General features: G+C 40.5%; 1 protein-coding gene across 1 annotated transcript in view; it reads right to left on the bottom strand.

The window, feature by feature from the left end:
- The window catches only part of Dchs2 (dachsous cadherin-related 2), a 216,061-nt gene that overhangs the window by 30,505 nt on the left and 172,268 nt on the right, over nt 1-13,288 (bottom strand). Inside the window, exon 13 of the mRNA XM_059265537.1 lies at nt 12,241-13,098. Coding sequence (XP_059121520.1) covers nt 12,241-13,098 — 858 coding nt within the window. The remainder of the gene's footprint in view (nt 1-12,240; nt 13,099-13,288) is intronic.

The raw sequence follows: 13,288 nt of genomic DNA, 5'->3' as shown, positions 1-13,288 counted from the left end.
AATGGTGGTAACATCAGGGTACTGCTAGTGTGAGAATGCTCCAATTGCGTCATAAACTGGTGCTTACTGTACCACACATCAAGAGGCACATGGCTCCTGTACATGCCTTCCTTTTCTATACGCTGTTGTATACACACACACACACACACACACACACACACACACACACACTGAAATATGCTTCATCCATGGTGCCAATCACAGTTCTGTCCTTCCTTACACAACTTATTTTTAAGTACAGGAAATTTTATTGCAACTGTGTTGCCACATATTCCTAAGGATGTCAGTCAGAGACAAATAGCTACGCAGACAAGATGCACAGACCTTGCCGATGGCCTTTATTTCTGCTTGGGTTAGGTTGTTTTTTTTTTTTTTTCCAGCCCAATTATAAAAGAAAATGGGGACATTTCTTGTGCGTAAAAGAACAGTGATGAGTACAGAACTGGAAAATATCACTATGGCCCTTCTTATGTGGAGACAAAACATTCTATTTTGTTGCAAATTAAATGTTTATAATGTCAAATGGAATTGTAACCTAGAGAAATTTCATTCAATAAGAACTCTTCAAACTAGTTGCTAAAGTCAGCAGAGAGCCACAAATGTTTATGTATTTTTTTTTCTCTGACAAAGTTTAAATCTGAAACATCCCTATTAAAGTGGAAATAAGTAAAGGGCCTTGATCTTCCTAGATCCTGCATACTCCCACATTTTTAACATGCCTTTCTCTCTGGGCACACAGGTAAAACTTAAATCACTGTGCATAACACATCAAGGTAGAAATGGCAAGCTATGAAAATTATCAATGAACCTTCAACTCCAATGAGGAAATACAGAGAATAAAATGTAAACAATAACTTAAACTTTTTCATTCTTAGGCATTTATGAGGTATAATTGAACAAAAAGTGCAATACGTTTAATAGTCTCACTTTCCTCTTCTTTACAAAACTACCATTAAAAAAAGCCTAATACTAGCCATAACAGCTATGAGCTCTCAGTTTGGAAGCACAAATACGTAATTCTTAATGAGTGCAAAGATCAATAATTATGGCAATAACTAAGCAACTATGAAAATGACATATAATCCTGTGCATGAGCATTTTCATTATTCCTAAGCATATACATTATTCTTAAATATGTTATTGATGGCCGGGGTGGTAGTGGTGCATGCCTTTAATCCCAGCCTTAGGAGGCAGATACAGGTCAATCTCTGTGAATTTGACGCCAGCCTGGTCTACAGAGTTAATTCCAAGACAGCTCAGGCTGTTACATAAGAAACCCTGTTTCAAAAAACAAAACAAAAAAATTGATTTGAAACAGGCATTTCACATGGTGCATTTATAAAGAACAGCTTTGTCAGTCAGTCCCAGTATCTTTTATGGTAATTTCAATTTTTTACTTTCAACATCTTGAGTGTGTTCTTTGTCTTCCTTCTGACTTCTGCTGCCTCTGTGGAGAAGCCTCATTGGTCTGAGAACCCCCTTGAGGACACATTACTTGTCTCCTAGGACTCCTAAGAGTTTCTTGCTTTAGTATTTGAGAGTTTGATTTTAATGACTTTCCCACGAAGCCCTTTGGGTTCACCCTGGATCTGTCTTGTGAGCTTCTCACAGTAGTCTTTCTATTTCCTTCTTCAGAGTTGGAAAGTTCTTGACCATTGTTTCTTTGAAGGAGTCCTCTGCATTTTGTCTTCTTTCTCTCTTCTTGCAAGGCTTTCATAATAAATACAATGTTTCCTTTGATGGTATCCCATAAGTTCTTTTGTAGTTTTTTAAAATCTCTTTATCATTTTGTTCCTATTGATTGCCTAATAGCTCTTCTTCAAGTCCATCAATTTTCAGCTTTATCAAATCTGTTACTGAATTTCCCTTGTGAATTTTCAGTTCAGTTGTAGTATTCTTAAGCTCTAAAGTTTTGGTTTGATTATTTTTATTAATAACTCTTTATAGATAATCTAATTTTCTTTATGCAGACCTTACTGATTTTATTGGGTTGTCTATGTGTTTTCTTTGGATGTATTGATCAAATTGCTTTAAAATAATTATATAAATTCTTTATTTTATTCTTTTGTTTGTGTATGCCTTATTTTGTGTGGGGGGATGTGTGTATCTGAAAACAGCCACTACTTGTACTATCTCCAAATTGGCTTTGTGCTGTGGATGATTGATTGATAAATAAAGTGCTGATTGGCCAGTAGCCAGGAAGTAAGTATAGGCGGGACAAGCAGGGAAGAGAATTCTGGGAACAGGAAGGCTGAGTCAGGAGTCACCAGACAGACACAGAGAAAGCAAGATGTAAAAGTACCAGTAAGCCACAAGCCACGTGACAACTTATAGATTAATAAAAATGGGTTAATTTAAGATATAAGAACTAGATAGCAAGAAGCCTGAGCCATTAGGCCAAACAGTTTAAATAATATAAGCGCCTGTGTGTTTATTTGGGTCTGAGTGGCTGCAGGTGTAAGCGGGACTAGAGAAAACTCCAACTACACATAGTAACTATTTTCTACCAAGAATTATCTTAAGTGTAAATGGATTTAGTTCCAAAATCATAATACACAGACTAGCTGAATGTTTTTATTAAAAAAAAAAAAAGACCAAAAGGTGTATCAAAGGCTCTCTTGAGATAGAAGGACATGCACATAGGCTGAAAGGAAAAGCGTGCAAATGAATACTGAGTCCAAGTTCTGTCCAAAGTGGATGTAAAACTTACATCAGGCAACCTAGATTTTAAGTAAAAATTCTACAAGAGACAGACAACTGTTACATTACATAATGATAGAATGGTTGGTTTTCCGCAAGATGTGGAATTATAAGTGTATGTACCTCAAGGTGATCATGAAAATATAAGTAGTAGACTGGGCAGTGGTGGCACACACCTTTAATCCCAGTACTTGGAGGCAGAGGCAGGCAGATCTCTGTGAGTTCCAGGTTGGCCTGGTCTATAGAGTGAGTTCCAGGACAGTCAGTGTTACATAGAGAGACCCTTTCTCAAAAAAAAAACAAAAAAAACAAAAAAAACAACCATACAATATATATCAAACGGTGCCAAAATTGAAATGAGAATAGTAAACTAAAAATTGGAGAGGATTTTAGTATTCCACCTTCAATAATTGATCCATCAAACAGACAGAAGCAAAAGCAGAGCAGAGAACTTAAATAATGCTGTAGACAACAAACCCAATAGACATATACAGAGCCCTTTTTCACCAAACCCCAGAACATACATTCTTCTGAAGGACACACAGAACATTTTCTAGGTAGCTTGTGTTTTAGATCACAAGTCCTAATAAAGTTGTCAAGATTGAAATCATAACAAATTATTTTTTTCACCCACAACATAGTGAAACTTCAGTTCATTAGCAAAAGGAAAGCTGGGGAAAAAATCCCCAAATGTGTGAACAATCAATGCATCAAGAAAGAAATAAAAGGAAATAAAAAAAATGAAATGTCTTAAGATGAAAAGAAGACCACACGCTAAAATTTTTGATGCAACACAAGTGGTATTAAGAGGGGACCAGTGGAAAACACTTACATTAGAAAAACAAACAGCATGCCAACATAATACGTCACAAGGAAGTAGAGAGAGAGCAGGCTGAAGCCAAACTTAGTAGAAGGAAAGAGATAATAAAGATCAGAGTAGGGATAAAATAAATAGAAAAAATTAAAATGGTTGAAAAGGTAATTTTTAAAAAATTTTCTTTAAAAGACCAAGTAAGTAAAAAACTATAGCTAGACTAACTGAACAAGAGACAAAATACTCAACAAACACCTGAGACAAAAGAAGAGATAATATTACTCCACAGCGGGCAGTTAATACAATGAACTATGGTGCCAACACATTACATTTCCTATAAGAAACACATAAATTTCTCACAGCCTGCAACATATGAAGACTGAATCATAAAGAAATAGAAAATTTGAACAGACCTGTACTAATAAAATGACTCGAGCAGTAGTCAAAAACAAAAGCAAACACCACAAGATGAGATGTTTCTACTGAGGACAATAAACATTCATTTGAAGCAGGGTTATGCTAAGCCTTGCAGGAATAACGGATCCACAAAGGAGAAGGGGGTGGGAGGATTGGGCACTAGTCACGACATCTGAGATGACGGCATTTGAGAAACAGGCAAAGGGCAGGTTGTGAGCAGTCACCTGCTGTTTGGGAGAGAAGTTAGACAAAATCATGGTGCTGCCTTACATTTTCTTCTCACCTCTCTCCTCTGACCCCTGGATATCCCCCTGGAATCACATGGAAGCTTCCATCAATTAATAATGTTGGATTGGTCTACCTTCAAAGATGCCTACTGAACTGGGTAGAGGGGAGATGTATTAGTAATTGTTTTTTTGGACTCCAAAGATGTCTCTAAGTATAGCCAGGTTGAGAAATCTGGATCTTAATAATCACCAAGTCCCACAGAGGCTGACTATGAAATATTGGTGGAGTCCAAGACTCCCAGCTTTTCTCACTCTTATGGCTTTACTCAGGCTCTGGTCGTTCACTGATGGTGTGGAGCACTGTAGTGTTCTTCTAACAATCTCTTCCTAGGACCACCCAAGAGCAGCCTCCAAAGGAAGCTTTCTACAAAATTCACTGGGATAATTTAGTGGCTGCCAGTGAATTTCTCCTCCAGATAGGTGATTCCTAAGGAGGCATAAAGGCCTCCAACACATAAGATGTCTCATATGACCATAAATTGACACTCTCTTGAGTCCTCAAACCTTTGCATATATCATTTACCCTACCTAGCACCAGCTCTCTTCCCACACTATTCCTCAGTTTTATTTTTGTTTGAGGATATGTCTTTTTGCTTTCTCAGAAGTAATCGTTAAATGGTTCAATGATTTAAAAAGTGTTTTATGAAGATTTACCAAGTAGAAACATCCCTATGGTTTTGTTATCTACAGTTGGAAGCATCCCCGAGTTAATTCTTGCTATACTTTCATGTCATGTCTTAAACTTAAATCTAATGGCAATAGAGATACTTTGGGCACTTCAAAATACATCAAACCATCTTTTAAAGGAACAAAGGAAACAGATATTCAAAAACCTTTAGAAAATCGAGTATAGGGTACTCAAAATAGAAAATATGATGTAGAAGGCAATAGAACAGTGAAGGACGTTGTCAAGAACAGGAAAGAGTGTCCTTTAGTGTTAAAGTGTATGGAGCAGAGTGACAATCTCGTAATTTAACAGCTACACAGCTGTCCGTTGTTTACTATAAAATGGTAGTTTTATCTTGCAATGACTGCTCTAGTGTTTCTTATGGGCACCACTGCTGTCAAAGTCTGGTTTTGAATGTCCCAGAAACCTCATATTGTTGAAAGCTCAGTCTCTGATGCAGCAGGTTTTGGGAGTGAGGAGTTTGGAAGCCTTAGATCATGAGTTAGTTTTGACTATTGCTGGGGGTGGCTTAGTGGAAATTGTAGGAGGTGGGACCTTATTGGATGAAATAGATCATTGTCAATATTCCTTTGGACAGCTACATTTTTTCTGTGACCCCTCATCTCTTCCCTCCCCTCCCCTTCCCTGCTCTTTCTGTTCCTCCTGCCCCTCCTCCTTTCCCATCCCCTCTCTCTCCCCATCCTCTCTCAATCACCAGGAAGTGATCAACTTTGCTCCACCATACAATCCCAACCATGATATCTGCCTCACCATGGGCCCAAAGTAATAGGGCTAAATGAGCATGGAATGAAACCTCTGTAACCATGAGCCCAAATAAATCTCTGTTTTTAAGTAGGTTATGATGTTGTTGTCCATTTCAAATACTTTGACACGGAGATTAACCCTTCTCATTGCCTATACATATTGCCTATTTACCATTGCCCTTTGACCTGTGTTTGCGAAGTCCACTGTACAAGGCAGTGGCTCCTCCAGAGTTCCAAAGTTGCCTCTGCTTTTAGCTCTTCCTTCAAAAGATTGGTCCCTCTTGGATTATAGCCTCAACTAAAGTGGCAACTGGGAGTGCCTCTTTGCCACTCCTTCATGCTCCAGAAGCTAGAAAGGATGTTTCCCTTCTTTCCACACAGCAGACTTCCTTAGGAATCCTTTAAATTATACTTGGGACCACATGTTTCCTCTGTAAAAAACAGAGTATGATTTCTTGGTATTTCTGCTGTATCCACCTTGATGCTTTCTACAATACGTGGCTTTTGCTTGTAGATCAGGCAGAGGTCTTATCCACAAAACCAATAGCCCTGTTTCTTATCTTTTTAAAAAGTATGATGCTTTGGAGTAGAGTTAGACAAAAACCAGCTTTTAAGAATCAACAACACAACAACAAAACAACTTAATGGCTGCTGGGCAGAAACTCTGACTGAGGGGTAAAGGAGTGAGGTGAGGAGCTTTTAAAGCCAAAGAACAGAAGCTGCTGAGCCATGAAGGCATGGGAACCAAGGCAGCCTCACTAAATCCAGCTTGGCAGAGCTGGTAATTCTGCTCTAGGAAAGGGCCTCACAGACCAACGGCACTCAACACTTGACTTGCATCCTGTTCTTAATTGGTGAAGATTAACAAATAACTCCCTGATTACGGTTTGGCTGCTTGTATCTTTATTCCTAGAAAGAAAGAAAAAACTAGTAATTTCAACATGGCTATTGCTATCCAAACAGCAATTTTCTTCATACTTAAAAACTGGCACCATAATGTATGTGTAAGTCTCTTTCGCACAGTTTGAGAAGTCCCACTCGATGAGGCTACCGTTGACTGATCAAGCCAGTTAAAAATCCTACCACATGGGGCTGGAGAAAATGGCCCTGTGATTGAGAGCCCATGCTGTGTAAGACCAAAGTTTGAATGCCAACACTTACATGGCACCTTAAAACTATCTGTAACTCCAGTTCCAGAGATCTGACACTCTTTTCTGGCCTCCATGAGCACACACTGTATACATGTGGTACTATATATACACATGCAGGCAAAACACTCATACTCATAAAATAAAAAATAATCCCAGCGTGGATGAGGAAGGGGCTACTGAGGCCCCACCCCTAACTAAGTTGCTATTGGCAGTTAATGGCTGCTGAAGGTGGGAAGTCACTTATCTCTGGAGGATGTGGCCACGCCCCAGTAGATAACCTCATACACAAGCATATATGGGCAGCATTAACTGGACTCAGTGGGTTAAAAGTAATAATGATAGTAATAGAAATGAAAATTTAAAAAGAGGACATGAAGTTGACAGGATCCTTGGGTGGGGGATGGACAGAGAACTGAGAGATGTATATAATCAGGATACACTGTATACATGTATGAAATTTTCAAAGAATAAATAAAAATGATTTTTTAAATGAATAAAATAATAATAAATTAAGGTAAATAAGATCTAGAGCTCCTGTGGCTGAAACCCAGATGGAGCCTAGGATGAATTCACAGAGATGAAAACTGTCTTGAGGTATATGCCTTTTGAGGATTTTAACCTTGCCTGAGACTTTTCTTCTGTCTCCTTCAGAGTTATCTTAAATCATAGATAAGGTAAAAAAAAAAAAGTCTATATTGAAAATGGCTACCTAGGCAGCCCTCATTACTGTAAAATTCATCTCAAATGCAAGCCTGGTCCTAAGTAATGAAATGGAATGATAGAAAATATTTCTTTCTTCCCCTTTATTGTCATAAACATTCCCAAGGCCCCAGTGACATGGAGCTGCCTACTCTTATGTTTATGAGGTAATTCATTTCCTTAGAAAGTACAGTTCTTATCTAGTTTGTACAGAAAATGATCCAGATGGCAGGCCTTTAAAAACTGCAAACACTTCACAATGATTATACAACCATTATGTAATAGCTCCTTGCTCTAGTTAGAACTTTTAAACCCTGCTAATTTTATAAACTTCGTGTCGAGCTTTAAGACAGAAGGAAAAGAGCCACAATAACAACTGAAGTGATGATTGGTACCCTCCTACAGCTTAATCTAATCCTTGCAGCATCCTTGTGAGGAAGTCATTACTGCTTCCACTTTATGGAAAAGAGAACTTGCTCATCATGAGCCGTGGAGCCATGACAGGCTCACCCGCCCCACTTCAATAATGCATGTCACATTTCCACACTGCCCAGCTGATGGAGAACAGCAGCTTACTGGATCTCCTGCCAAAGTGCTGGAAGACAGTTTTCTCCTCCAAAATCTCAAGATCTAAGTACACGACTTATTTTACAATATTAAATATACTTTACTAGTCACATTGCCTCCATGTGTCATCATGTTTCAACATTGTTTCAAGTTTTCCAAAGTCTGAGTACTTAACATTTAGCCAGGGTATCAAAATAATTCATAATGTCAATTCTCCACCCCAGGGCAATTCATAGAAATGCATGAAGTTCTGAATACCCCACCCTGAGGACAACAGTTGCTGATTCATCCTCATCAGGATATCCACAGTGTTAGGGGGAAACAGAAGCCCCGAGAAAGCTGGCTTCTGGAAGGCTGCTTCATCATTTAGTGGATTTAACCACTGTGAATATCCAACTGGTTTATCCTTAACATTTGAACAAGCTCAGGGCTTCCTGGGAAGACATCACTTTAGAAGCTGCTTCTGTGTTGTGCAAAGAGTTATAGGAAATATAGATATAGATAGATAGATAGATAGATAGATAGATAGATAGATAGATAGATAGATATCATATAATATATAAATAAATATATACTCTATTCCAAAGAAAGAAAGAGAGAAGGAACATTGGAAATTCATAAACGGAATGATAGAACAGCAGAGGAATGTGGAGAAACCAAAGGATGATCTGAGGAAAGACAGAAGAAGCTCAAGGCTCTGGCTGAGCTGCCCCTCTGCATGGGGGGGGGGGGGCAGACGCTTGATGAACTCGGCCAGGTGAAGAGATCAGCAGCGTTCCCACAGGCGGGTCCACAACAACTGTAAGCCTCACATCCAGGCAAGGGTTCTTGACACTTCTCTGGCGAGAGAGGAATTACATTTTGCCAGTCTCCATCGCTCAGAGAGCTGTGGTCAGGGGCCATTTTAATCGAGAGCCTATTGTCTAAACTGAGCTACCCCAGAGACCCAAGAACCAGGAAGAAGCATGGCAGAGCCTGATTAAAAACAACAACAACAACAACAACAACAACTGTGTTGGGGAGTGATGGAGAATGGGAGGACCAGGGGCAGGCAAAGAGAAAAGGGCAGCCAACAGAAGGCTCGGGCAGTGAAGTGTCCAGGGCAGGCAGTCCAGCCCTCAGTGGTAGGAGGTGACCTCACTACCTGAGAGTGACCCAGGAGTTTGATAGCCCAGAGCCTGGAGTCAACAGGTAGATCCAACCTCTGAAGCCGTCTACCCACTGTTCACGGCTGTAGAGTCCAGAGCAGCACATGTCATCCAGACCCACATCCCCCAGAATGATTTTTACTAGATTTTGAAGGTAGGAGAGATAAGCCTGCCTGTGTAGATCCCAAGAAACTGAGGAGACACCCTTCAACTTAAATATTAGCTACCTAAAAATGGACAAACTGGGGACTCTGGAGAGTAGGAGAACCTATCGAGTCCACAGACTAAACTAAGTGTGCAAGCAGAGGCCCCTTATACACAAAGAAAGGAGGCTGCTGAAGTTAAGGCCATTCCAACAGATGTCAGTATGGGGTCAGCACCAGCAAAAATCATGGGAAAGGCAAGGTACTACTCCAAATTCAACTGACCCTCCCCCCAGGCATCCACCTGCCACCCGTTTAGAATACCCATAAAGAAGCCACCCCAACTTGTTATCTTAGGAAACTAAATTAGAAAATAAAGAAGTGTTCAAAATGATCAAATCCCATTTCACCCAGTATGAAAACTGGGGGGGGGGGGTAGATGGCAGAGGGGGCAGCGGTAGCAGAGAGGAGGGAATTGCACATGTCTGGTTACCCTGCTGACCTACTGAGCTCTGCCTGTGGCAACTGCTCCCACTGAGGGACGTCTTGAATCTCATCTACTAAAGACGTCCTGGTCAAACAGAAACTGTAGTCAGCTCAGGTTGTGATGACAGATCCTGATCACTAACTTGACTGGATTTAAAGATAGATTATTAAAGTACACTTCTGTCTACGCCTGTGAAGGTGCTTCCAGAGCGCCAACATGGTGGGGACGGGGGACACCTGCCCTTACTGTGAGTAAGACCAAGATAGGCTGGGATCTAGATGGAAGAAACAGGGAAAAGCAGGAGGGGGGGCAGAAAATCTCTCTGTCTCTGTGTCTCTGTGTCTCTGTCTCTCTCTCTCTCTCTCTCTCTCTCTCTCTCTCTCTCTCTCTCTCTCTCTCTCTCTCTCTCTCTCTCTCTCAGCAGCCTTTGTGATGATATTCTTTCTTTCCCCAGACCCAAAATCCAGGGAGTCAACTACAGGCTGAAGTCTCTAAAGCCATGAGCTGAAGTAACCATTTCTTTCTTTCCCACTGTTTATGTCGGGTATTTTCTAACAGTAACACAAAAGAAACCATGATATAGGTGTGAAGCTTAACGATGTTGGTAGATGTTAATCACTACCAGATGCTTAAGATACCTCAACAACTACAAAGTTAAACAAACATGAGTAGTACATTGTAATTTATTTGTTCTGACTTTAATTTTCTTAAAAGAATGTGTGAATATTAAAAGCTTGGGGGGAGGGGCTGTAGAAATGGCTTTGCATGTAAGAGCTCTTGCTATTCCAAAGGACTCAGGTTCGATTCCCAGAACCCACATAGCAGCTCACAACTGTCTGTAACTCAAGTTCCAGGGGATTGAATGCCCTTTTTGGCCTCTGTGGGCACCAGGTCACAAGTGGTACAAATACATCCATGCAGACAAAAGACTCCTACACATAAAAAAAATATATATAATAAAAGCAGTTTACTGTGATAATTTAAAATAACAGCATGAATAATCCGCTTAGCATAATACGATGTCTGAGGGGTCTACAGGAATAGAAAACTTCTCTAATGTTTTTCATTTGATTATAAAAGTTTAAATTTTAGGTGCATTTGGAGATGACCAAAAAAAATCATTCTTGATGCTATAAAATAGTGTTAATAACATTAAGGTCAATCTAATACTGATTGACATTCTGCAATATTTTGAGCTTACTGAAACACAAGAACAGAAAACAATAAATAAGAAAAATCTCTTCTTGTGGTGTCTGATATCACCTGGCAGTCTGCATCAGATTCACGCTCCAGGAAAAGCCCCATCAGCTGAAAATGTCAATGGATGCTTTATGCACATAGCCCTTGCTTAGCAGAGAACCCAGGGACCCTCCCCATCCGGTGACTTATTCTGATCACATTCAACAGCTTTCTAAGTTGCTGTCCTTTCTTCCTTCTCCCTTTCCTGTTACATCCTCTGCTTTTGGTCTACCTCTTGACTGACTCTATACAACCTCCCATGTCGATTTGTATTCTTCAAAGACAGGCTCATTATACCTGGCCATTTCCATATGCCACATGCTTGCAATACCTGCAGAAGTATTTCTAACTAGCTTTCCTGGAGCTTAATATTTCTTAAACACATTGTTAGAATATTAAGTTCCATTTAACTCATAGCTTTCACAATTAAAATCATCAGATTAATTCCAAATATTTAAAAAAACTGAAAAATGATAATGTTGTCAGGAGTTAATAAAACATGGAACTAGGGGGATGCAGGCTTCTCACTCATTTATTCTTTAACTTTTTCAACTGAGTCTTAAGTAAGAAGGCCCACCTTTGAAGTAAGAAGTGCTTTGGTCATCACGACATTCTACTCTGACATTTTATTTCAGACCAGGTCAATATGAGCTTATCCTTCAGATGTGGATGTTCCCTGAGGGTCTGATGTGTTAAAAGCTTGGTGAAACCCAAGGTGGCACTACTGGGAAGTGGCGGCCCCTCAGGAGGCAGGCCTAGTGGGTGGCTGTTAGATCCTTGGGGATGGACCTTCAAAGGGTACTCCCACTCTCTCTTCCCACTCTGCTTCCTGGTTAGAGAGATGAATAGTCTGCTCTGCATGCTGTCCCACCAGGATGTTGCCTCTACAGAGACCCAAAGCAATGGGCCCACTCAGTTTTGCCTGGAACTTCCAGAATAATAAAGCAAAAGAGAGGTCTTGTTTTTTAAAGCTAGTTGGTATTTCCTGGTAGCACTGGAGAACTAATACAATCACACTGGTTATAATTTTTCAATATGAAGAACTAGCTAGACCCATAAGTTTGCAATTGAAACTGCAATGGCAATCCTCTGTAGTCTGCATTAAAGCCTTTTGCCCAGATTAGGGCAATATACAAGAAACTTGAGGATCCACTGACCTGGTTCACAGTTTTCAGTCACGAGTCCTGTATAGAGATGCTGGCTGAAGGAGAGCTTCACATCTTCTCCTTCCGTGTGAACAACCAAGAGGCCCATGGTTGTCCTTGCTGGGACCCCTTGGTCTGTGGCTTTTAACTGCACCCAAAGAGGAAAGGATTCTGAAGATGGATTCTGCTGAAGTTTAATTTCACCTGTATATTCATCGATAGAAAAAACTGACTGGGTGTCTGTAAAACTGAAAGTGACAGTTCCATTGGGCCCTGAATCTGGGTCACTGGCTCTCAGATGAACAATGGTCTGGTTTAGGGACAGCACGGGGGGAAGGAAAGCGTCAACTGGGTTCTCTTCCCAAACAGGATCATTGTCATTAGCATCAGTGACAGATATGAGTATAGTCAACATGCTGCTCTTTGCCCCCTGGGGACTGCAGTCTCTGGCCACAGCCTGGAACGTGTGCTGAGGTCTGGTTTCTCGATCAAGGACGTGGCCAGTTCTCACTGTCCCTGTTACATGATCAACAGTGAACGCACCAGAAGATTCCTCCAACAGAAAATATTCTACCTGCCCATTGAGGCCCTCATCTCTGTCCACAGCAGAGAGCACCAGGACCACAGTGCCCACTTCAGCATCTTCTCGAACAGAGGCCTGATGATGAAGCATGGGAAAGGAAGGGCTGTGGTCATTGTCATCCAAAACCCTAACATGCAACTGCATCACAGAGCTTTGAGGTGGGTTCCCCAAATCTGAGCACAGGATAATGAGGGTAAGATTGTTGATCTGCTCCCGGTCCAAAGCACGAGTTGTTGAGAGTTCTCCCGAGGTTGTATGAATAGCAAAGTACTCGTCCGTGTTTCCACCTGTCACAGGAAACAATTGAAAATCCATTTGAAATGGGAAAGTAATAACTCCTTGATAGCTAATATACTTATTAGTTTAATTATTGAAAGTAGTTATTTCCTGACTATGGTATCTTAGCACTTTTTTAAGTACTGAGAACAGCTGAGCATGACAAGCACCCCAACTTCTCAATACGTGTCTTAGAACAAG

This window comes from Peromyscus eremicus, chromosome 6, assembly GCF_949786415.1.
Source record: "Peromyscus eremicus chromosome 6, PerEre_H2_v1, whole genome shotgun sequence".
NCBI lineage: Eukaryota > Metazoa > Chordata > Mammalia > Rodentia > Cricetidae > Peromyscus > Peromyscus eremicus.
The sequence above is the reverse complement of the archived record's forward strand: the minus strand, read 5'-3'. Positions and strand labels throughout refer to the sequence as shown.